This window comes from Mandrillus leucophaeus, unplaced genomic scaffold, assembly GCF_000951045.1.
Source record: "Mandrillus leucophaeus isolate KB7577 unplaced genomic scaffold, Mleu.le_1.0 Scaffold415, whole genome shotgun sequence".
Lineage (NCBI taxonomy): Eukaryota > Metazoa > Chordata > Mammalia > Primates > Cercopithecidae > Mandrillus > Mandrillus leucophaeus.
Genome location: NW_012104421.1, coordinates 301,453 through 328,703, shown reverse-complemented (window position 1 = coordinate 328,703; position 27,251 = coordinate 301,453). Strand labels below are relative to the sequence as shown.

At 39.7% G+C, this 27,251-nt stretch overlaps 1 protein-coding gene across 1 annotated transcript in view; it reads right to left on the bottom strand.

The window, feature by feature from the left end:
• SH3GL2 (SH3-domain GRB2-like 2) overlaps positions 1-27,251 on the bottom strand; it is a 60,272-nt gene that overhangs the window by 14,138 nt on the left and 18,883 nt on the right. Inside the window, exon 4 of the mRNA XM_011992649.1 lies at positions 20,942-21,014. Coding sequence (XP_011848039.1) covers positions 20,942-21,014 — 73 coding nt within the window. The remainder of the gene's footprint in view (positions 1-20,941; positions 21,015-27,251) is intronic.

Below are 27,251 nucleotides of genomic sequence, written 5' to 3'. Positions count from 1 at the left end.
AATGAGGCTGTGAAAGATGTGGGAAGTGAAGTTGAAGCAGCAGCCCTAACACTATGAAGGCTGGCGTTAGTGAGAGGGGGTGACAGAAAGATGCAGAGGTGCCTGTGGGTTCCAGTTTTTCCTTGCTCTTCCCCACTGTGGGCTGAATCACTTCATTTAAACATTTTAATTTTTTATAAAATGTTTCTGTACACATCATTTTTTCAAACCCTTAGTTAAAGCTTTCCTGTTCAAAAGTACCATGACCGCCCACTGTGCTCTGGAATGACACTAGAGGCTGCTGATACAATCTGGTCACACCACTCTGTGGTCTCACAGGATGGTTTGAGAGAGCAGGTCTCCTTGGCACCAGGCCTGCTTTTCCCTCACACTAATTAAATGTTAACGATTCCAAGGCTACCACTGAGTCTTTTCATTTCTCCTGACTCCATTTTGTAAAGTACAGAAGAGTACAGTTCCACTTCTCAGATAGGCTAAAAAGCTATATGGTTTGCCATCACTCACTCCAATCTTCCCTTAGGAATCTGGCTCTTTGGAAGCAATTCCTTCTTAAATTGTGCCATGATAATCTGCTTTGGCCAGGCACGGTGGCTCAAGCCTGTAATCCCAGCACTTTGGGAGGCCGAGACGGGCGGATCACTAGGTCAGGAGATCGAGAGCATCCTGCCTAACACGGTGAAACCCCGTCTCTACTAAAAAATACAAAAAACTAGCCGGGCGTGGTGGCAGGCGCCTGTAGTCCCAGCTACTCGGGAGGCTGAGGCAGGAGAATGGCGTGAACCCGGGAGGCGGAGCTTGCAGTGAGCTGAGATCCGGCCACTGCACTCCAGCCTGGGCGACAGAGCGAGACGCTGTCTCAAAAAAAAAAAAAAAAAAAAGAAAATCTGCTTTATGCGAGGATGACAAAAAGTGATCACATGCTCTCCCAGAATCAGAAAAAAGAGTTCCCAAGCTAAATCATGAGTCCCACATCAAGGAGTTTAAAAAAGATTAAATTAATTAAAATCAGTAAGTAGGTTACACTGGAAACAATTACGCATTCTTCATACAGAAAAACTGTGACATTTCACTGCCTGGTTGAATAGTCATTTACCAAAAATCTATTTTTAAAATATTTTCTCTGTGATAAAGTCAGCAAAAGAAATATTCATGAAGCACCTATAATGTGAAAGGGTTATGGCTAGGGAGACTCTGAAAGAAGTGAGGTGCAGCCTCTGCTCTTAAAAAGCTTATTATCCAGGTGGAGAGTCAGAGTGCTCACTCACTGCTGTGAGGCAGAGCGTGGGCGAGGCTGTAATGTATTAATATTTACACTGCAGAAGACACAGCAACAAATTCTACCTGAAAGAGTAAGGCGGGGAGGCTAATGAACAGATGATGCTCGAGCTGGGCTTGCTGGAAGAGTGAACCGTAAAAGGAGAGACTTGGGAAAGGCCATTCTAGGTACCTGGAGAATCTGAGTAAAGGACACAAACCAGAGATAGATCAAGTGTTCAGAGTTTGGAACAACCAGATCTCTCAAATACCGCTGGTAGGAGAACAAACTGGCAGAAAATTCTAGACAACAATTTGGTAGTGTTTACTAAAGCTGAATAGACACATACCCTGTAGCCCAGTAACTCCACTTCTAGGTGTATGTCCATCAGAAATGTGTACATGCATAACAGACATGTACAAAAATGTGCTATTCAAAATATCTAGAAAATGGAAACACCTAAATGCTCATCAGTGGAGAAAATGGACAAATAAATCGTGCTACGTTTTCACAAGGGAATTCTACAGAGCAGTAAGAATGAAAGTAGAAGAACAAATAGAAGATGAACAAAAGAAGCCAGATCAAAAGAATACATGTTCTATGGTCATATTTCAGTTACAAAACAGATAAAAGAGTATAGTGTTAAAGGTCAGGGCAGATAGTGTCTGTGGAGGGAGCTTTTGGAATGTTGACAATGTTCAGTTTCTTGAACTATGTACCTTTTAACAGAAGCATCAGTTTATAATAGTTCATTGAGCAATATACTTACGATGTATGTGTTATACTTTTTGTATGTTATAGATCAATAACAAATTCAGAAATTTCACACCTAAAGATTCTGATGTGATTGGTTTGGCATGTGGTCTGGACACGGCAGTTTTTAAAATCCCAAAGGTGATTCTAATGTGCGGCCAAGGTTGAGAACCACTGTGTTAAAGCCTCTAGACTGAAAACGTGGGAGGTGATGATACAAATCTGAGATGAAGAACGCAGGACAAAGAGAAGACTTTAGAGCGGAAGTGTGTAAGTACTTCAAATGCAGAAAGAGAAAGTCTAACAATATCCATGTGGCTGTACAGCAGACAACCAAGCAGATCAGTCTTGAGCTCAAAGGAGGATGGTGGCGGGTAAAGAGAAGTAACTTATCTGACAACATCTGGAATCTTGAAGGCTTGGCCATTAGATAACAAGCAGAAGAAAATTGCCCCCAAATGAAGATGAAACAAAATTCAAGAACAGGGTTTTCTTCCAGTGGTTTTATATGTGGCAGGTCAGATTAGCTTTTAATTAGTGTCTACTCTAAGCCAGGAGCTTTATATAAACAATTTACCTTAATCTTCACAACTCTGTGGGTCTGGTTCAATTACTCTCACTTTCAGAAAGAGGGATGGGCTGCATCTATAGAGTAAGGATATGGAACTTCAGAGGGGCTGGAAAGCCTATCCAAGTTCTCATAGTTACTAACAGGCAAAGACTGGATTCAGGCTCAGGTCTGAGTCACTCCCAAACCCATTCTCTTTCCCATTCCATTAAATTTCCTGTGGGACTAAAAGTTTCAGATGGAAAACCTTAAGTCTCCAAAACACAAAATCCTTTTCTAAAGGCTTTTACTAGTGGTGGTCAACCTAATGCATATCAGAATTACTCAGAAAACATTTTAAAACCATAGATGTAAGGACCCCCATCTCTATCTTAATAATTTAGAATATCCAGTGGGTTAGGCCACCGAGCATGGGTCCAATGGGCTTTGGGGATATGAGCAAGCAAGCCTGGGCCCTGAAGTCCCACCTCTCATCAGCTCTGGCCAATTGCGTCACCTCCTTGAGTTGGCAAGCTGATGATTCTCATGTATCTCTGCAGGCCAGCCCTTTACACTGTATTGCAGACTCAGGTATTCTAATATCTACTTGACTGCACTAGGATGTGTAGACCTCTCAAACTTAACATATTCAAACTAAACTCCAGATTTCCCATCATCATCCCAAACCTGCTCCTCCTGTAGTACTCTCAATATTAATGAATACAACTCCATTCATTCTTCCACTTGCTCAGGCCCTAGACTTTATAGTCATCTTTGATGTCTCTCTTGCCTAATATGCAATTAGTCAGTATTCAGTCAGCTCTACATTCAAAACACATCTAGGATCAGACTGTTTCTCACTCCGGTCTAAGCCACTACAATCTCTAGCCTGGATTATTAAAATAAGCTCCTACTAGGCTCCCTGCTTCCATGCTTGCCCCCTATAATCTATTCTCACTAGAAGAGTAAGGACAGTCCTATTTAGTGTAATTCAGATCACGTCACCGTTCTTCCCAAAGCACTTTAATGTGTTCCCATGTCATTCAAGGTAGGAACAAAACTTCCAACAATGGTGAAAAGGTCCTACGTGCTCTTACCCCTCTGACCTCCTCCTGCCAACATGGCTCTTCATTGTTCTCACATATATGAGAACTTCCCGGACCCAGTCACACTCTGCCCCTCTTACTTCCATTTTTCTTCATTGCACTGATCATATCTGACATTAGGTATTATTCTCTATCAGTCTCATCCTTCCACAGTATAGGCTCCATGAGGGCAAGGGCTTTGCCTGCCTCATTCACTCATACCTGCCCAGGGCTTAGAACTGCCTTAGAGTAAACATGGAAGATAACTGAAAAAAATGAATGGATTTCTTCATCCACAGAATGGAGAAAATCAAAGCTACCTTGCTGGGTTTATTGTGAGGATTAGAAATGATGTTTTATAGTATCCAGCACTGTGCCTGGCACTTATGGAAATATTCATTAAAATGGAGGCTATGACCAATATGATAAACTGTGTTATAGAACGAAGTTAATCAAGAGGTATAGTGAAATGTATAAATATGGCATTCCCAGATTATCACAGACAAGAGGAAAGTTCTTAGCATTGGTGGGTTTGGCTATAAATATCTAGTTTGCCTCTAGTATAAAACTAAAGATAGGGATGAGGGCCCAACCTAGGCCAAAAGAATAGAGTTGGTAAGTGATTAATGTAAAAAAGGTAAAAAGACTGCTATTTGTCCTCCCCAAATTTATATGTCGAAGCTCTAATACCCAATGTAATTGTATTTGGAGATAGTGCTTTTAGGAAGTAATTCAGATTAAATGAAGTCAGGAGGTCAAAGTTCTAATGCGATAGAATTGGTGACCTTCTAAGAGAGGAAGAGAGGGAAGAATCTCTTTCTCTCCACGCACACACATGCACCACGAAAAGGTCACATGAGGACATAGTAAGAAGGTGGCCATCTACCAGCCAGGAAGAGAGCCCTCATCAGAAATTAAAACATGGTCCAGTACCTTGATCTTGGACTATACAACCTCCAGAACCACAAGAAAATAAATTTCTGTTGTTTAAGCCACCCAGCCTGACATTTTGTAAGGCAGCCTGAGCTGACATAGGTCACATTCTGAGGTTCCAGGGGAAAATGAATTTGGGAGGGATACCATTCAACTCATATACTTTCTTTTTATACCTGATTATTTTAACAAACGTTAAATCAAAGTAATTTTTTAAAACTATCTGAATTCCTACGTTTGTGAGCAAACCAATTATTATATAATTTTCATTTCACATGGATTTCTGAAGCTTTTATCTTTATAAATATTCCACCTGGGTTTACTTTTTTTGAATAAAATCATCTTAAAAAGTTAAGTTTGAAAGAAGCCTCCAAAAATATATACAATTTCTTGACTGCATCATTTATTGAGTCCTTGGGTAACAATATTTTACTGACTAAATGCTTTATTTCCATAAAGCACATAAGCATGAAATCAACCAACGAATGTGTAATCTAAGATTTTCAAAAATAAAGAAGAGGCAGGTCCCTAACATTCTCCACTCTACAAAGGTCTCCCTGCCTCTGTCTACAGGTATTTACAGAGCATTTGCTGCCTCCCTACCAGTGGGAGCTACTCTTCCTTGGTAGTTCAACCCAGTGGTATGCTGGAGTTAGGCCAGCACTGCTCGGGGGAGCCAAGTGTGAGTCTCTTTTTCCAAGTCAGAGTTCAGTGATGTCACACGGGTAGCTTGAAAATGGCCATGTGAGACACAGAAGCTGGCTCATGCTACAAATCAAGGTTTTTCTTCCACAAAGATGGTTGTTAAGCCTATAGCAGCACACTGCTGGTTCCTCCCAGCTTGTGGCAAGTTTTATTGCATTCCAATTCTCATCTGTGGTGGCCAGGTAAAGCATTATTATACTTCTTGGCTTAAAAAAAAAGATGGCACATTTGAAAATGTAAAGTACAAAGAATAACATAACACACTCATATACACATCTTTCATATTTCTCACTGTTAAGTACAATGTTCCTGACAATCTCTGAACAAGTATTAATACTTCCCTTATAGTATTTTTGTGTGTTTGTCTCTAAAACAGGACAGACTTGAGGTTGTGAGGTTGTTGAGGTTGTGACAGATGTTTGCAGGAAAGCCTGTGAGATTCTTTTTCTGGAAAGATGTAAAATGTTAGGGGACCTGTGGCTCACAAGCCTCTGAGGGCCAGGCAAAAGCGGTGTTTTCTAAGGGGGTTTAGTCCCAAGGACAGTGATGCCAGAAGATGGAATGCTCCTTTTCCTAAGGAAAAAAACAGGGAGTTTTAATGTCTGCCTTTTTTAAGTTTCATTTACTACAATTCAAATCAAGGTTTATAACAAATGGGATTTCTGTTGCGCCGGAAACCGGCAGTCTCTGTGGAACAGAGATGCCCAGCACAAACCTGAACACAGGACGGGGCTGCAGAGGCACAGGGATGTGAAAATGAGTGTTCCCTGCTGGAAGGGCAGGGATGAGGGGTGAGTCTGCCCTCTGCACCCCATTTTTCTCCCCACCCTAGGTGATTATGATGGGAGTATTTGGGGAAAGACCTTTTGTAAGTCACTTTTTAAAAATTACAACCTGATTTAAACTGCTGTATTCTCAAGAGTAGCTTCCTTCTTTCACTGTGAAATTTCAAATAAAAACATATCGACAGGGCATCTGTCTATCACAACAGGGAAGAAGAAAATCCAGCCCCCACCCTTGGTGTGAGCTGATGAACACAGCTAATGTACTTGGGCAGAACAGGTGGCCACAGTACTCCAAGTCACATCTTCGTGTTCTGACTGTTGGGGGAAACCTAACGGGTTTAGCATCCATCAGGGAAGACCAAAGACATGAAACATGGTTTCTGAAGTCTTTCACTGCTTTTAGTAATTTAACTCCTTTGTCACCTCTCTCTGTCTTATAGAAACCAAGCCTCATTGCCCAAAGGAGCAGAGATCTTGAGCAGGACAAATGCCAAATAATTTGTAATACTATTAATTAATTGCTACTATCTGGTCTGAAAACTTAGAGCCCTGAAGTATCTGAAAAACTGAAGATCATAACCAGATTTCATCCTATAACTATCATTTCAGAAGTATCTACTACATATATAATTTGTACACATCATTCAGCCTTGCAAAACACAAGAGATGAGTTTTGTTTCTCCATTTTACAGATAAGGAAAATGAAGTAAGAAAAATGATGTAAGGTGCCCAAGGACATGTACCAACAAGAAGCCGGGCCAGAATTTGAATCACAGCTGTTTCCCAAAAGCTCACTGTTCTCTTGTCAGATTCCCAGAAGGCTGCACTGGCTCTCACTGCTTTATTACATCTTCATTAAAACAGGTCAAATTAAGACTTCTCAGCAGCAAAATGTAAAGCTTTAGCCATACTTACACTTGTTAGGTGTTTAAAAATGCAGAGGTGATAAAGTGTAATCATTCAGGAGGCAGGATGAGCCCATGTGAGTCAGAAGCCTGGAGATTGCTCCACCAGCATGACCTTGGACACCTCCGCTTCCACACTCAACATAAGAAGATTGCTTCCTGAACTTCATATTGCTTTCCCAATCTAAAAATCTCTGATACGTACATTACAATCCACAAGAACAAGTGGATGAAGTCATTTAGTAGATGGCATCTATTTCAGCGTACACAGATTTTAATGTATATTTTCAAAACCAAAGAAATAGATTCCTTTGCAAAACCATCACTGAGATAAAAACCAACAGGTCTTATTTTAAAACTCCAAGAAAAATTTATTAAAAAAATCCCTCCTCTTTTTAAAATTTCTTCAAGAATGTCTACTATAGCCAGACCATGTTTATCTTGTTTCTGTGTATGGGTCTGTGCAAAAATAAGAATTTTAAAAGTATATATCAAATAAATAGTTCAAGGAAAACAAAAGGTAATTTATTCTCCCTTCTTGTAGAAAACTGACAAATTTAATTAAGGATAATTAATTCCTAAATACAAGTAACATTTTTACACAAGCATTAAAATTCAGAGGACCAAAGTGACATTTAAATTTAAAAATATAATCTTTTTTTGAAGATAAAAAAATTAGAAATGCCTTCTCCTATAACAGAATCTATTATCATTTCCTACCAATTAATGCAAGGGTACATAGTATCAAAGGAATAACACAGAGTAGGGCTCAAAATATTGTGCTGGTGAAATGAGCAGGTGTGGATAACCAAAGGAGGCATTAAACAAATGTTAGTTATTTTCTCTATTTTCCCACTTTTGGAGAAAATTACAGTTGATGGCTATTTCGTTGAAATGGCAACCAGCTAAAAATATACTTGCCTCTTCATCACCTATCAAGAGCCAAGGATGTCTTTAATTGACGGAAAAAATTAAAAGTTTGTTCTTGGAAAAGATCAACAAAATTGACAAACATTTAGTTAGCTGGACTAGGAAAAAAAAAAACAGAAGGAAAAGACACAAACTACTAAAATCAGAAATAAAAGGTGGGGACATTCATTCTGATATGCACAAGTAAACAGGATTATTAAGAGATTACTATGAACAACTGTACAACAATGAATTGTATAACCTAAATGAAATGGACAAATTCTTAGAAACACAAAACCTACCAAGACTAACTCACAAGTAGAAAATCTGAACAGACCTGTCATTAGTAAGAAGATTGAGTCAGTAATAAAAAATCTCCCAACAAAGACAAGTCCAGGATCTGATGGCTTCAACAGTGACTTCTACCAAATATTTGAAGAACTAACACCAACCCTCCTCAAACTTTTCCAAAAAATTGAAGAAGGAAAATTTCCTACTCATTCTATGAGGATAGCATTATCTTGATATCAAAGCCAGACAAAGATACTACAAGACAACTAGAGACCAATATCTCTTATAATCATTGTTGTGAAAATTCTCAACAAAATGCTAGCAAACCAAATTCAACAGCATATTTTAAAAATTATACCCCATGACCAAGTGGTATTTGTTCCTGAAATACAAGCATATTGTTCAATACACAAAAATGGATCCATCTAATACTTCACATTAACATAATAGAGTAAAACATACACACACACATATGATCATCTCAGTTGATGCAGGAATAAGTGTTGACTGAGTTCAACACCTTTTCATGATAGAAACAATAAGCTAGGAATAGGAAGAAACTACCTCAACATGGTAAAAGTCATATATGAAAACTTCAAAATGAAAATCATACTAAATGGCAAAAGACTGAAAGCTTTTACTCTAAGATCAGAAACAAGACAATGATGCCCATTGTGACCACATCTATTCAACACAGTACTGAGAGTTCTGGCCAGGGCAATTAGGTAAGAAAAAGGAATCCAAATTGGATGTAAACAAGTAAAATTATCTATCTTCAGATGATATGATTTTACATATAGAAAACTCTAAAGATTTCCCACAAAAAGCTGTCAGAACTAATAAATGAATTCAACAAAGTAGCAGGACACGAAGTCAACACACAAAAATCAGTTGCATTTCTATACACTGACAATGAACAATCTGAAAAGAAAACTAAAAGGATAATTCCATTTACAATAGTATCAAAAAGAATCAAATACTCAGGAATTAATTTAACCAAGGAGGTAAAAGACTTCAACAATGAAAACTACCAAACACTGCTGAAAGAAATTTTAAAAGACATATATAAATGGAAATAACATCCCATGTTCATGAACTCAAAGATTTAATATTATTAAGATGTCAACATTATTCAAAGCAATCTACAGATTCAATGCAATTCCTATCAAAGTCTCAGTAACATTTTTTGTAGAAATGGAAATTCCATCCTAAAATTCATATGGAATCTCAAGGGACTCTAAACAGCAAAAACAATCTTAAAAAACAAAGCTAGAAGACTCATAGCTCCTGACTTGAAAACTCATTGCAAAGCTATGATAATACAGTGTGGTATTGTCATAAAGACAGACATGTAGGCCATGGGAACAGAGTAGAGAGCTCAGAAATAAACCCTTGCATACATGGTCAAATGTTTTTTGACAAAGGTACCAAGACCACTCACAAGAAATAACAGTCTTTTCAACCAATGGTGCTGGGAAAAATGGATCTATATGCAAAAAAATGAATTTGGACCTTTTTCTAATATCATATACAAAAATTAACTCCAAATACATTAAAGATCTAACTGTAAGATCTAAAACTCTAGAACTCTTGGAAGAAAACGTAGGCAAAAGCTTCTTGACATTGGATGTGGTAATGAATTCCCGGATATGATTATGATACCAAAGGCATAGGTAACAACAACAAAATTACACAAATTCAACTTCATGAAAGTTAAGAAATTGTGTGCATCAAAAGACACTATAAACTGAGTAAAAAGGCAGCCCACAGAATGGGAGTAAATATTTGTAAGTTGAATCTGATAAAGGAGTAGCATTCAGAATATGCACAGAACTCCTAAAACTCAACAAAAAACTCAAACAACTAGATTAATAAATGGGCAAAGACTTGAATTGACATTTCCCCAAAGAAGATATACAAATGGCTAAAAAGCACATAAAAATGTGTTCAACATCACTAATCATTAGGTCATTACAAATCAAAACTATAATGAGATACCACCTCACATTCATAAGTATGGTAAACCTCAAAAAACCAGAAAATAACAAGTGTCAGCAAGGATGTAGAGTAACTTGAACCCTTGCGCACTGCTGGTGAGAAAGTAAAATGGTGTGGAAAAGAGCACAGTGGTTCCTGAGAAATAAAAAATAGAATTCCCTTAAGTTCCAGCAATTCCATTTCTGGATATTTACCCAAAATAATTGAAAGCAGAGTTTCAGAGAGATATTTGTATATTCATGATCATAGAAGCATTATTCACAATAGTTAAAATGTGAAAGCAATGCAGCTGTCCATCAACAGGTGAACCAATATAAAAATTGTACTATTTACACACAATGGAATATTATTCGGCCTTAAAAAGGAAGGCAGTTCTTACATACACTATCACTTATCATATAAGTAAACCTTGAGGACATTATGCCAAGTGAAATAAACCCGTCACAAAAAAGACAAATGCTATGTGATTCCACTTATATGAAGTAATTAGAATAATTAAAATCACAGAGCTAGAAAGTAGAAAGGTGGTAGACAGGGGCTGAAGTAGGAAAGGGGGAGTTATTATTTAAGGGGGCTATAGTTGCACTTTTACAAAACAAAAAGAGTTATGGAGATGGATGGTCGTGGTGATTACACAACATTATGACTGTATTTAATCCCACTGAAATGTATACTTAAAAATAGTTAAGATAATTTCATGTTATGCATGTTTTACTATGAAAATGACAAAAATTAATTCTAAATTATTTTAACTAAATTTGTGAAGCCTAATATAGAGATTACAATTGTAATATGAGTATAAATCCTCAAATCACATTAAATAAGATAGGGGCTTAATACTTGCAACAAAATTTATGTAATAAACAGCATCTTAGCATGCATTTCATTTTGGCAACATGTAATTATTGCATATTATGGCCTGGTTTTCTTAGGTCAAGTCTCAGAGCATCTACAAGTCTGAAACCTGGCTCTCTGATGCTCTCTGCACTGACACCAATGTCCTCTGCAGTTTTGCACACTAACAATTACTAAATGACAAAAAGTTACACTGTAATGAGAACTTAGGTAAATACATTCATATCTATGTTGTTTCTTTTGTAGTTAACTATTAGAAGAGACTGAGAAAAGGGAAGAGGAAGATTTGCCTACTGTCTTATACAAATAGGCAACCCTAGCACTGGATCATGCTACTCTCAACCCAAATAATGGTATTTATATATAACACCTCTCTTCAAGGTGACAAAGCTCTTTTATGCCGCAGTTAGGAAACAGCAGGGAGGGATAGTAAGACACTGTGCTGTAGTACACAGTCAGCAGCCCTAAGAACTTGTGGCATGGGGCAGCAAACATCTCCCACCTGAAGATGGGGTGCTGCAAGGTGCCAACACAGTCTCACAGCATGCCCTGGGAAAGCAGGCAATTGCCCCCCCAAGGGCATAAAACAGCTTGTGCAATTTGAAAAATACACAACCCTCAGTGTACTAACATCATAAGCCTTTGCTTTCTCAGGTTTTCAGAGCAAACAGAGGGTGGTAGTTGATACTATAACCTTATTGTAAGAAGGGTCCTGGAGTGGGATTTCTAAAGGCCTTGCCCAGGGAGGAACTGCTGGGTTAGCATCTGAGATGCCCTAGGTTGAGCTGCAGTACCCCGACAGGAAGGTACGTAACATTTCTTGAGTCCCTACTAAGTGTCAGGCACTGTGCCAAGTGTTCTTTGCTATCATGTTTCAAAACACAAAGATATCTTCAGTCTTTGCTGGAACTGGACTAACCTACACTCCCTGGGGGGTTCAGGAGACTTCATCTTAAGCTGAAAAGATAGTAACAGGTGTTCCCAATCTACCTCCTGCTTCAGTGTAAGGTATCCAGGGAGCCTAAAGCCCCTGGGCAAATAGCCTGATGGCCCCAGCAGACAGCTGTATGCTTGAAATAGGAGCTCTGGCTGGGAACAGCCACACTGTATTCGTTTTCTACATAGAATAACAAAGTACCACAAACTTAGTGGCTTCGAACAAGTAAGTCTGGGCATGCCTAAATTGAGTCCTATGCTCAGGGTCTCACGAGGCTGCAAACAAAGTGTGAGTCAGGCTGCTTTGCCATCTGGAGGCCGGAGTGGGGAAAAGTCTGCATCCAGGCTCACATGGGTTGCTGTCTTCCTGAGTCCGGGCTGTTCACTTCTCTGTGGCAGTGTGATGGAGAGTTCTGGCTTCCCACTGGCTGTTAGCTAGTGGCCACCCTTAGGTTCTAGAGACTACCCCCAGTTCCTTGACATGTGGTCCTCTCCTTAGGCTGTCATAACACAGCAGTGTGCTTCCTCTAGACCAGGAAGGGAATGTCTCTCGTATTAGTCTGCTAAGACTGTCTCACATAATGTGACATGATTATGGGAGTGATGCACCATCGATTTTGCCATATAATGTAATCACATCAAGGGAGTGGTGAGTGGTTGATTCCATTACCTTTGCCATATTTATTGGTTACCAGCAAGTCACAGGTTCCATCTACACTCAAAGGGAAGGGATTAAACAAGGGTGTGAATCTGTAGGAGTCACTCTAGAGTGTACTTGCCACACATACCAAGCCTGGAAGTATCTTTGTAGTTTAAGACTTTGTAGCATAAGACATTTTGTTTTGAAAACAGAATGTGTTTGGAGATAGTAATATCTGAATAAAGATTCTGGCTCTTCTGTTGTAAAACTGGGCAAATTGCTAGTCACCTTGCAGCTTCAGTTTTCTCATCCAAAACCAGATACAGCTATTATCTATGTATATAAACGTAAATGTCTATTAATAGATTCAGCCCAGTGATGTTATACATGAGAGTATGCACATCCACACTTTTCCCAAAGCAATTGTGAAATATATTAATTGTGCATGACACCAAATAGATATTACACAGAGAACAGCTCTGATCCTGATCTGCAAAAGTCTGCAGACCCTGACTCTTACCTGAAAAGTTAGCTACTCATATAAGATGGAGCTTATATATGCTTAACATGATTTGATTCATTCATTAAGCCAATCAACCAATTGCTAGCACCAAACTCTGTGCTAGGAACTGGGTATATATAAAGGAGTAAAAAAGACATAGTCCTTGACGTCAATGACTTGTTTACAATATACTGGAAGAGATGAACAGCATTCATTCAATAAATATTTACTGAGGGCACTGTTTCCATTATGACAGATAGTAAACAAGATAGACAAGACTCTGCCTTTCTGGACATTATGTTCTATATGAGAAATGGGAGTGACGTGAAAGCAATAAACAAAAAAAAAAGATAATTTCAAATGTTGATAGGAAATAATATAAGGAGGTATCAGAGGGATGAGGAGAAGCTATTTTCAATAGGGGGCAGGCCAGGAAAGGACTGTACAGGGAGACGGCACCTGACTGAAGGTGTAGTGATGAGGAACAGCAGACATTATCAGGAGCTGGAGAAGAGTGTTCCAGGCAGAAGAAACACCTGTGCAAAGACCCCAAGACAGGAACAAGGCTGAGGATAACTCTCAGTACGATGGAAGCCAGTGGAGAGTTACAAGCAGAGGAATGACAAAACGTGATTTACATCTTTAATGGATAGAACTGGCTGCTATGGGGAGAATGTAAAACAGGAGAGTAATAATGGAAAAAGGCAGTACAGTGAACAAATCGTAAGTTGCGTAAATATTATGAAAAGTGCAATAAAAAATAGAATTGGGCTCTTTGCAGTGTACAAACAATCCTATGCTCAAGTTACTGCATTACGGTGGCAGTGACAAGCAACATTTTAACAAGTAAATGTACAGTTGAAGTGGTGCTAAATGCTCTGAAGAAAAGTAAAACAAGAAAAGGCTTAGGAAGTTAGAAGGACTGATGTTTTCAACAAGATGGTCAGGAAAGCTGCACAAATTAGGTGACATTTGAGCAGACCCCCCAGTGAAGGTTTTGAGAAGACATGGAGAGGAAGTGATTGAGGCAAAAGGGCTGGCCAGGCCCCATGAACAACGTGCCTGTGTGTTTGAGGAAGGCTAGCTCAGAAGGAACAAGATGGAGACAGCCAGGAACATAGGGAATGAGTTCAGTTCCTCAGGACTTTGTAACCCACATAAGTGCTTTCAATTTTATTCTAAGTGAGGAACCTCTCAAGAGATTTGTGGAGGGGAACTCATGTAATGTGAAGATAACATGAAAATATAAAACTGGAGTAGAACTGGTGTCGACTTGGCCCTCAGGAGATGCCACTCAGAGGAGATATATAAGCTAAGACAGGAGGGACGGTGAGAAGACAGTTGAAGAAGGGGTAGGTGAGGGCCCACATTCCACCAGGAGAAGGGGAAACAGCTGCCGCAAATTCCTGATACAGCAAAGAACTTGAGGAACTGAAGAAACTGAAGGCCACAGGGTGAACAAGAGGAAGAAGGAACTAGGAGAGACAGAAAGCACAGGGGCCACCACATGCTGGATCTTAAAGGCCATGCTGAGGATTTAGGTATGGTATTTATTTATAGTATTTAGGGACTATTCATGTGAGGCGCCATTAGCTTAATTCTCAATATATTTGCACACATGCATTTTAAATGTATACTATATTTGTTATGATTAGGAATCTTTTTTTTTTTTTTTTTTTTTGAGACAGAGTCCTGCTCTGTCGCCCAGGCTGGAGTGCAGTGGCATGACCTTGGCTCACTGCAAGCTCTGCCTCCCAGGTTCACACCATTCTCCTGCCTCAGCCTCCCAAGTAGCTGGGATTACAGGTGCCCGCCACCATGAGCAGCTAACTTTTTGTATTTTTAGCAGAGACAGGTTTTCACTGTGTCAGCCAGGATGGTCTCGATCTCCTGACCTCGTGATCTGCCAGCCTCGGCCTCCCAAAGGGCTGGGATTACAGGCGTGAGTCACCACACCTGGCCCTGATTAAGAACCTTTTAAATAGGATCTGGCTTTAGCATTCATTGTTTAGACACACAGGGAAAGAATATCATTATTCCACCAGTTCTAGCTGACTTAAAACTCTGAATCACTTACAGTGTCTCAAACATTTTAGGAACCTATTAATTTTCAATATTTTCCCCAAGGATGTAGAAGTAGAAATCCTCCAGCCTTTCAATACATTAGTATATGAATTATATCAGCCATCACCTGACCTAAATTTTCTTTCTTAATATATTTTTCCTTGAAAGACCCTATTCCTTTGAAGCTTAACAACATATTCCTCACAACTGCTTTTGTAATTTGTCCTTTATGCATTTTGATTCTTTTTCACTGTCAGGATTTGGAAATGGAAAAGCTCTGGCTACTAGACTCAGCACACGTCCCTTATTCTTTAAGTGAAGGACGGACATATTCATTCATACACCTATTCACCAGACATACTGAGGACAAACAATGTACCAGGCATAATGTTACGGACTCTAAAAGATGCAAAGATGAATACAAGTTATCCTGTCCTCCAGGAAAAACAGCAAATTCAGTGTGTTGTAAGACCAAGGATTTGGCTACATGAATGCCAGGTAATACATGTATTTATTTTCAGTTCCAAAGTCACCACATATAATCACTGTATTTATTCATCTTTGGAAGGAGATGATTAACAGCACAGCCTGTGGGAAAAGAAGTATACTAATTTTGATAGAGTATCTTTCTAGGGACTAATGGGACATTTTGAAACTAATACAGCTAGCTTTTATTTCCACAGGCAATATTTCACAAATGAGATTTGAAATTATTAAAAAATTCTAAATAGACATTGAATGACCCCACTTTGATACCCGAACCTCAGAAATGCTGGAAAAATCTAGACCATATAGGCATTCAAGGGAAAAGCATTTCCATAGAAAAACAAACCCCTACTGTGCACAACATTTTTCACATTCAAGCTGCTTTTTATGTAAGCAGTTTGGAAATTTGTATTAGATTATCATATTAGGGTAAGAGAAACTTCTCAGTGCAAACTGAAAAGGCCTGTCTCACAACAAGGATGCTAAGGCTGAAAAGGGTCCACAGTCCAACTATGTCTATAATTCAATTCAAGTGTCACGAAACAGACTTTCAGAAATTTTTTTAAAAATCCAGTCCTTAAAGATATCCTAATTCTAAATCAAGAGTCCATTGCTCTGTTGGAAAAAAAAAAAAAAACACTGATAAAACATAAAACAGGAGGTAAACATGAAACACATATTGAACGGAAAGGTAAACTATCAAGTGCTGTACTGTCTATTATGGGCACCACTGGCCACAGTGGGCTGCTGAGCACCTGAAATGCGGCTAGTCCAAATTGAAACGTGCTGTAAGTATAAAATACAGATCGAAATTCAAAGTATGAAAAAAACATAAAATATCTCAATAATTTTTAATAGTGATTAATATTTTGGCTATAATGAGTTAAATACAAATATTATTATAGAAAATTTCACCTTTCTTTTTACTTTTATAATGTGGTTTCTAAAAAATTCAAAATTACGTATGTGGCTTGCATCTTATTTCTATTGGACAAGACTGATTTAGTGCCTTTTGCTTCCCCATAAGGCATCAGAATATGTAAAGAAAAGTGACATATCTTCTCCAATGATTTTTGCTCAAAGATACCATAAGAATAGGCACTTACAACCAGTAGAATGGAATTTGTGCACAGTACTTTTATATTCAAATTATTTCCTATTTAAGCAGCTTAGGAATCTGTACTGGTTTATGTTATTCCAGTTCAAGCTTGGATGACTTTACAGCTGTCTGTCCTGCGTTCTCGAAAGCCCGCCTTCACAGGGCAGACCTTTAGGCCTGTGATCCTGCTCACGCTTCCACATCTCATCAGTCAGCTGGACTTCCCAGGGGGAATGAGCTGTGAAGTCTTCTGGGCTCCTCTCCTCAGACTGTGAGGTTCCAGAGGACGAGCCTCCAGTCTTGGTCTCATTTCTGCCCCACAACATCGAGAATTGCTCTTTGCATCAAAGTAAATGCATGTGACAAATGTTGGTTACATATGAGTATGTGATGATTTAGGGAAAAGGAAGAATTTTTCCGCCTACTTTTTATATTAGAGAAGTTTTAGTACATTAGACACTGACAGTCAACTGTGCTTCATAATTCATTTATTCCAATATCCAAGTGTTTACTGGCTGCCTGGAACTGAGCTGGGGGCTGGGGATGTGGTGGTGAATAAGGCACAGTGCTGAACTCACAGGGGAGGAAAAACAAAACCACAAGTATGGCATGTGACCCACCGAAAAGCAACTGGGATTACAAGAGGGACCCAATAGGGTTGGATAGGGGAACCTAATGTGGTTGGAGCCAAGGAAGGTTAATAAGTGACCTTTATGCTGGACCTGAGGGAGCTGTTAGCCTAGCAAGGTGTTGGGGAAAGGGCAGGCTGACCATGCAGGGAGGGCCCCTTAAGCCATGTTAAAAATGAAAGTTAATCCTAAAGGCATGAAAAGGGATGGAAGGGTTTTCTATAATATGACCAAATTTGCTTTTTAAAATATCACTCTGGAGATGGGCAAGAGTGGATGTGAGACTTTCACAGAGCATAGCCATGTATTCTTAAAAGCTAAACAAAATCACTTTGGTCATTTCAATAGGAACTGAGTTTTAAGAATAGAAAACACGTGTAAGCTCCACATCCCCAAGATGTGAAAGCCAGCAAGCACCCTGGAGCAGTAAACTAATACAGATGTACTCCCAAAGTACCTCAAAGCAGCAAATCCTACTGATTCCCCTGACCTGTCCATGTAAATTTGTTAGTTGGCATCAGGCCCTGTCCTAACCCAAGCCACATCTTGCTTATTCAGAACCAGCAACCAGTATCCACACTGGTTGGCCCAGCTCCAGGGTTCACTGAAAGGCTAAACGGGCAAAGTATTTAGCAAACTGCACAAGTTTGGGAATATTCTTTCTGCTCTCCTGTGCCCAAGGACTGTCTCTCTGGGTGTTTGCCTAACTCTGAACTTCACCAGTTACCCGGTCTGGGCTCTATGGCCAGTGTCTACTCTCACAGCAAGAAGCTGGTGGAGGGATGAAATTGTACCTGTTGTAAACAATTAAATGCAGGTTGTTTACATTCTGTGGAATGATTACACAAAATTTTGTTTTGTTCTGGACTCTTCTGGGTAGTACTTATTCATATATGTATATGACGTGCCCATACATAACTGCTTTTCTCAAACCAACCTCGAATTGCCTGTAATGGCCTTCATTGTTCTCCTTAGTGGCAGATGTCCACTCAACTCTCAAACAGAAAACCATTATATTGGCAGCCAATTAGCACATGCGGTATTGTACTAAAAATGTCATTTCTAAATATTCAGATCTTCTCAATTACCTCCTCCTTTGATGTTTTTTATTAAAATAAAAATAAGCCTCAATCCCACAATTTCCTTTCTGAATTTCTATTGTACTCACTCTGCAAGGGAAGGACCCTTTACACCTAAATGAAATGCAGCCTACCCTTCTCAGAGGCAGGATCCTGCAGTGTGAAGCGCAGAGACTTAGGAGGTAGTCAGACCTGAGTTCCAATCTTGTCTTCAGCCCTTCCTAGGTGTATGAATGGGAAAGTTCCTAAATTCTCTGACCCCTGTTTTTTCCTGAATAATATGAGGCTAGCCTACTGCATTAGTTTTCTAGAGCTGTCATTTCAAATGACCACAAACTGGGTGGCCTGAAACAGAAGAGGATTCCCTCACAGTTCAGCATGCTGGAAGTCTGAAATCAAGGTGTCAGCAAAGTTGGTTCCCTCTGAAGGCTCTGAGAGAATTCTTCCTTATGTCTTCCAGTTTGTGGAGGTAGCTCCTGGCATGCCTTGGCTCATGACATGTAACTCCAACCTCTGCTCATTCTTCACGTGGCCTTCTTTCCTGTGTTTCTCTGTGTCCTTTCCTCTTCTCATAAGGACACCCATCCTTGGTTTTAGGGGCCACCCTAAATCTAGGTAGAGTTCATCTCAAGATCCTACATCACTACTTATATCTGCAAAGACTATTTCCAAATAAGGTCACATTCCTTATAACTTTAGTTCTGGATGGACCTGAATTTGGGGAGACACACTATTCAACCCACCACGCCTACCTACAACAGAGCACAGTTCCATTACACTCAGGAAAACTGATGAGCTCCCACTGAGAATTTGTGTTACAATGAATTTTTAGTCTATGTTCATACTATAAATTCTTCAACGGTTTGTACTTTATATGAAGAAAAATCGTTACTTTTAAAGATGAGACAGTGCCTCATATACCTAGCACTACACTGAAAATGCTTCAGTGCTCAATAAATACTATATTCCTCCTCCCATTCCCTTTATCTTAGCCCTACAACCATGACTTACAAGTACAACTCACGTGAAAATCCCGGGAAATCATGGAGTACTTCAAGGTTCTAGGCAAAGACAAAGACCAAAACTTCTTGCCCCTATATAATGATTTCTTGTGGGGAAGCAGGGCGAGCAGTTGTCTTTCAGAACTTGACCTATGACAGTGGTTTAAACACTAAGGAATAAATGTGCATCCAAGAGATCTTTGCATCTCTGTGAAAAACAGTGGCTACAAAGAAGGTTCTGGGTAAAAATCAGAAACTTGATTTTTGCTGTTCTTTGACCAATTTGTTAAGCATTTGAAAATGTATCCAGTCCACTGTCAGTTAAATTCCTGGTTCCTATAGCTTACCACATTTTCTTCCATATTTTCCTCCTTCACATAAGCCCATTTCTAATGTGTTTTATGAACAAAAACAACAGCAACAAAAATCCAGAAAGTCATTCCTACATAGTTTGCTAATCCTCAGAATAGCAGCTGGGCTGCTCATAGGTGAATAAAGATGGAAGGAGGCTGCAGCCAGCAGTAGGGGGCATAGAGAAGGAGCCAGCACTTACCACAGCACACATCTGCTTCCTCTCATCCCACACCCGCCCTTTTCTTATCGCTTGCCCACTACTGCTCAGTATCCAAGCTCACTGGGACTGAGGCAGTTGTCTGTATCAGCCTCTCTATGACCATAAAAGACATGGAACCCCAACCTGAAACTTCCAAAGAAACTAGCCTCAAGATTAAGGGGTCTTCCAAATATTCACACATCTCAATTAAACACAACCAGCCTTGCTTCCCATTTCCATGCCCTGCGGTTAGAAACTGACACACAGGAACGGTAATGAGGAGGTCGGTGAGGTAGGCTGCTTTGCTCTGCTATACCTGGTGCCTACCGAGACTGCCCCAACTCTGCCTGGTCCTCTTATCAACATATAGTTCCATTATCTCTATTACCACTTCTTTTTCTTAGAGTATAACAAGTTAGTAGGAACCAATGCTGATCTGTGATGCGCCTGCAGAAGGATCAGAATCAAGATCAACGCTCTGAAGACTTTGGTGATGCCCAATGAAGAAACCCTCTGTGTTTCATGAAAATGATTCACCTCCCTACTTTTTCACATCTTCTGGGAATCATTATATCTTATCTTAAAACTATCCTAATTTTCCTTCTTACCATCTCTTGAAAGTTCAACGTCAACTGGTAACAGTTTATAGCTACTCTGGTATTATGTGTCACCTGAACTGTTTGTACACATTATTTGTTAAATACATCACAGTCAGATAAAATACCACAGATCTTCCAGTTACTTCAGCGTGAGCTTTAAAAAGCCCTTCTCCCCTGTTAAAATGTGCTATCCATGAGGTCGCTAACCTCTCAGAAAAGTGGACTGAGGCAGCAACACCAAAAGAAGAAACACACCAAACTTAAAATGTCTATCAAAGAGAAACTAAAAGTTACCTGGAGGGATCCTTTAAACAAACAAGATGGTTCCTTACCTGGATTGGGTTGAAGGTATTCAATTGTTTTAGTCATTATTTCCATCACAGCCCTGCTGGTGACATCCACTTTCTGAAATGACAAAATAAATGCTCTAAATGACAAAAATGATGAGCTTTAGAACCTTGGTTTTTGCTTGAGTCTGTATACAATGGCGGGGAATGCAACAGAGCCCGGACAAGTTTCGCAGCAGGTGACGGAGGCTGAGTGGGGGCTGGAAGTCATGCTGATGCTATACTCAGCAGCGCTCTGCCAAGATGTGAAAAGCCTGTTGAACCGAAGAAGCAGCTGGTAGTTTCCTAAAATTTGTTTCAAAATATAATTCATTACCTTCTGGTAAAAATAAGGTGAATAAAATGAAACAGATTTTGGCCCAGAGACATTTATTGGATGCCTACAGTGGGTCAGGCATGCAGGCAGATTTTGCTGCCCTCAAGAAAGAATCACACAGCATCAACTTTGCTTATTCAAGAAGCAGGGAGCTTTTTATTTAACTTCTGAGAACATCATAAAAATATCAAATCTTGAGCAAAGACTTCTAGTCTGTCCTTGAACTTTTGGTTAATTCTAAACAAAAATCTTGATGCTAGAGTCTATCCTCTAAATTTGGTCCATCCTCTAAATTTCTAAATTTGGAATGGTCAATGTTTACTTTCAGCATCTCACCATGTTCTCTTTGTCAGGCCCCTCTCCCCACTTGAAAGAGATCGTAGAAGCTGCTCACTGCAGTTAGGTCCTCTCTGTCTTTCTCCAAGAAATCCTTTTCTTATCAGCACGTGTGGGCCTCCTATTCGCCCTATACGGTAAATGACTAGTGAGAATAAATGCATCCTCCCATTCAAGGTATGTACATGTAATATATGACATAGGTATAAATGAAAGTGATTAAATTTTAATGTAGAAATTTAGGTATCAATTAAGTCAACTGGAGAAGTTTTCTGTTGTTAAAAGGCTCCCCCTTCAACTACTAGAAACTTTTCCATAACCTACTGTACCCACATATAGTATCTACCTTGCATAAAATAAGCCTCCTCCTTTTCCACAATCCACCCATTGAAAGATTTTATCTTTCAGTTCAGTTTTTCAATACTTAATAATTTCCCATTCCATGGCAGTCATATTACTGTGTGTGTTTGCTGTTACTAGGATCAATAGAGGAAAACAAAATTTTTCTTGTGAGGTTATAATGATATAAAATTATCTTAAAAAGGATGCAATTTCAAATGTGCCTGTCTACATATAAATCTTGTATAAATATCCTTTGGATTTATTCAAATTTCAAAGATCTGTAAGATTGAGTGTGCACTAGGTAGTGATTAGCTTTAAAGTGCTCAGTGGCCCCCTGGAGTTAGTTGTGCAGCACACAACGTGTGAAGCCATATGTGAAGGTCCTAGTATTAGCAAAATGTCAAACAACCACTATGTACTCAAGTTGTGGAATGTCTGATGTCAGGGAAATGGATCAAAGGTGTGTATGGAACAAATATGCTGAAATTCCATGGTACGTGTATGATAGGAGTACAAATGTAGATCTCCTCCTGACTATGTGATGGGGATTAAGGAATTAGATGAAAAATGTGCCCAAATATCCTGTAGTTATGATGAGAAGAAAAATCACTCAAAAAGCCAAGGTTTCTAAAAAAGAGTGCCATAGGAATTAAATTTTCCAATGGCTGTTTGATATCCCGATGTAATCTACTGTTAGGGGGCTGACCAATTTCTAAGTTTCCCCCATCTCTGTCCTTAATAATTATAATCATCACCACCATAAGCTGTTTTCTGTTTCTCAGAAACTGTTCTAAGGACTATGAATATCTTTACACATTCAATGCTCACAAACTCTGTAATGTCTATGAGAAAACAGATACAGAGGGGTTAAGAAACTTCCCCAGTTCTAATTCCAGGGTGTATGTTCTTAATGACTATCCTATACTTCTTGAAAGCAAAAGCTCTTCCTAAAAAGACAGGCAACAGAGGCATCTCCCAGTCTGAGAGAGAGGCCAAGTCCGAGCTGGAATGTGCTGTGTTCCCAAGACGGCGCTGGGGGCCTGGCAGTAGTGGCCAAACAGGATCAGCAGGAAGGTACCTGCCATCCCATGTTCTGTTTTGGTTTTGAAACTCCTCAAAGTCTGTGGAAGCTTCATCCACAAGACTGTTCCCTCCTGGGCCTCTCTGGAAGGGAGGCTCTGCCACGCTGACCTGCTGGACCACACACCCTCAAGTTTCACAGGTTTCCCTACAGAGGCTGGTGCTTGCAGTGTCTATCCCAACTGACCCACAGGGAGGTGAACAAGGAAGGCTGTGAAAGTTAGTTCTCATTTTGGCTACAGAACCCCCTTCCCTTTTAAGCTCTGTGTAGGGAGCCCAACTACTCATGTTGTGTAAACAGACACCACTAGCTTGGCTAAACCAGTGGTCTCAGGAGAGACCCAGAGACCCTGGGGACACCAAAGTTAGATTATTACATTTGGTCCCCAGGGCAGGATTCCATCTTAAAAGAGAAGTAGGAATAAAAACCATTCCAGTGTCCCTTGTGACTTGTCTAAAGAAAGAGCTCATCCCACCTGGATGTTTACCGACTTTGTGCCCATTGAGGTGGACTCCTTCAACACTTTTGGTTACCTAGTCCAGGCATCATTACAGAGCAAGTTCTATGTAACCCCTTTTGAGTACAGCATAAAATAACCTTCACTTGAAATCCATCACCTCTGAAAACAACTTTATTCAATATAGTTCTATATGCATTTCATCATCAGGAAATATACCAAAGAGGGACCGGTTTTTGGCAAATCCATTCCTAGGCCCTTGCTACTGACTGCATTCTTTTTTTTTTTTTTTTTTTTGAGACAGGGTCTCACTCTCTCCCCTAGGCTGGAGTGCAGTAGTGCTATCTCAGCTCACTGCAACCTCCACCTCCTGGGTTCAAGCGATTCTCCCTCCTCAGCTTCCCAAGTAGCTGAGACTACAGGCACGCACCACCATGCCCAGCTAATTTTTGTATTTTTTGGTAGAGATGGGGTTTTGCCACATTGGTCAGGCTGGTCTTGAACTCCTGGCCTCAAGTGATCCATCTGCCTTGGCCTCCCAAAGTGCTGGGATTACAGGTATGAGACACAGAGCCAGGCATGACTGCATTCTTACAGGTAATTACTTGACAGAGTTCATGGACATAAGAGGAAGAGACCAGGGGAGCATTCTGTTTAATGCTTTAATTTATTAAGTGTTCACATCTGTGACCTAGAGAAAGGGAAAGGAGCTCTTTGAGTGTTGTTGTAAGGAGAAGACCGTGAAATAGAGGGTTTCTTTAAAAAAGTACCAGAAGAACTGAATGGTCCAATGACTAGTCACTATTCTGAAGTCATCTGCCAGCAGGAGGCTGACCAGTTTCTAACTTCTGTCCACCTCTGTCCTCAATAATAATGCTCAGGACTCTTTTGCTAAAGTAGACTGTGTCAGCCAGAGACAAGCTGAGGGCCATAACACCATGAGACTCCTGAATGTGCCTTATTATGCACTTGCTAGGAGACTTATTAATATACCTAAACTGGTAATATCCAAGTACATATTCTCTTAGTAACAGGCCTGATGAAATTAGCATAAAGAAGATTTACACTTAAGTAATTTATTATAACTAGCAATTCCCATAAACTCCCAGAATTCAGCTTACTGCCATTTGAGAACAGCACAGTTTAACTCTGAACTTATGACATGTAACTGTTATTTTTCTCAATGTCCAAAATTTCCAATTTCTACTTGAAAGTGAGTTTTGATGCACCCTAAATTACAAGAACTTCTCATCTTATAAGCTCCTGAGCCTCCATCTTCAACTAACCTTGCCCGGGATTGGTGTGAGGAGCCATTAGGGAAGGCAGTTTAAAGAAAGTGAAACTGTAAATATATAGATACACACATGTTTTTTTAGGTAATAAAAACTTCCATTTCTACACTTTTAAATGGTTGAAAAAATTTGAAATGAGACTACTATTTTACAGAATAAAATAATTATTCAAATTTCAGCATCCTTAGATAAAGTTTTGTTGCAAAACAGCCACAATCATTCATTTAAACGCTGTCAACGGATGCTTTTGTGTTTCAACAGCATTGGCAAGGAGTTGTAAGAGACCTCAGAGACCCTCTGGCCCAAAAAACCTAAAGCACTTAAAAAAAACCTTGATCCCTGTGCTAGGTGCTAGCTTCACTAATAGTAATGCCATGCTGAATCTACAGATGATGCTGATTATTTCACCAGCTGTCTCAGTCTTTAGAGACAAGATACTAGAGAACAGAAGGCATGGAATGACTACAATGGGGTTACTCTTCCAGAGACATGTGAATATTACCTTCTTCCCTAAAGAAAATAAAAGTTGGTGTTTCCTGAACTTAGGTGATAGGACTCGTGAACAACATGGCATTATTTCTGGAGCAATAAAAGGACTGAAAGATATGATTTCATACTATTAGATACCACATTATACCAGATGCTGTAGCAGAGTGAAGTTTAAGAAAAAGATAGACACCTTAAAGGGAGCACCGACAGTTTGTGAGTTTAGTGATCATTAATATATAAATGAATTAAGTCAGGCATGGTGGCCCATGTCTGCTACCCCAATGCTTTGGGAGGCCAAGACAGGAGGACTGCTTAAGGCCAGGAGTTCAAGACTAGCCTGGGAAAAAGTGAGACTCCACCTATACAAAAGATTTAAAAATTAGGCACAAAGATACAAGAAAAAAGAAAACTTCAGGCCAAGGTCCTTAATGAACACTGATGCAAATCCTCAATAAAATGCTGGCAAACCAAATCCAGAGGCATGTCAAAAAGCTTATCCACCATTACCAAGTAGGTTTTATCCCTAGGATGCAAGGTTGGTTCAACATATGCAAATCAATAAATATGATTCATCACATAAATAAAACTAAAGAAAAAAAATACATGATTATCTCAATAGATGCACAAAAGGTTTTCAATAAAATTCAACATCTATTCATGTTAAAAAGTCCCAATGAACTAGGTATTAAAGGAATGCATCTCAAAATAGTAAGTGCCATATATGACAAACCCATAGCCAATATCATACTGAATGGGCAAAAGCTGGAAGCATTTCCCTTGAAAATCGGCACAAGACAAGGATGCCCTCTCTCACTACTCCTATTCAACATAGTATTGGAAGTCCTGGCCAGGGCAATTAGGCAAGAGAAAGAAATAAAGGGCATCCAAGTAGGAAGACAGGAAGTCAAACTATCCCTGCTTGCAGATGGTATGATCCTATGTCTAGAAAACCCCACAGTCTCAGCCAAAAATATTCTTAAGCTGATAAAGAACTTCAGCAAAGTCTCAGGATACAAAATCGATGTTCAAAAATCACTAGTGTTCCTATACACCAATAACTGTCAAGCCAAGAGCCAAATCAGGAACAATCTCCTTCACAATTGCCACAAAAATAATAAAACACCTAGGAATACAGCTAACCAGGGAGGTGAAAGTTCTTTTTTTTTTTTTTTTGAGATGGAGTCTCGCTCTGTTGCCCAGGCTGGAGTGCAGTGGTGTGATCTCAGTTCACTGCAAGCTCTGCCACCTCAGTTCACGCCATTCTCCTACCTCAGCCTCCCAAGTAGCTGGGACTATAGACACCTGCCACCACACCCAGCTAATTTTTTGTATATTTAGTAGAGACGGGGTTTCACTGCGTTAGCCAGGATGGTTTCCATCTCCTGACCTCGTCATGATCTGCCCTCCTCAGCCTCCCAAAGTTCTGGGATTACAGGCATGAGCCACCACACCTGGCTGAAAGTTCTTTACAAGAAGAACTACAAACACTGCTGAAAGAAATCATAGATGATACAAACAACGGAAAAACATTCCATGCCCATGGATATGAAGACTCAATATTAAAATGGCGATATTGCCATTTTAATGGCAGTTTATGGATTCAATGCTATTCTTTTTTTTTTTTTATACTTTAAGTTCTAGGGTACATGTGCACAATGCGCAGGTTTGTTACATATGTATACATGTGCCATGTTGGCGTGCTGCACCCATTAACTCGTCATTTACATTAGGTATATGTTCTAATGCTATCCTTCCCCCAACCCCCTCCCCACAATAGGACCCGGTGTGTGATGCTCCCCTTCCTGTGTCCAAGTGATCTCATTGTTCAATTCCCACCTATGAGTGAGGACATGCGGTATTTGGTTTTCTGTTCTTGCGATAGTTTGCTGAGAATGATGGTTTCCAGCCGCATCCATGTCCCTAAAAAAGAACACGAACTCATCCTTTTTTATGGCTGCATAGTATTCCATGGTGTATATGTG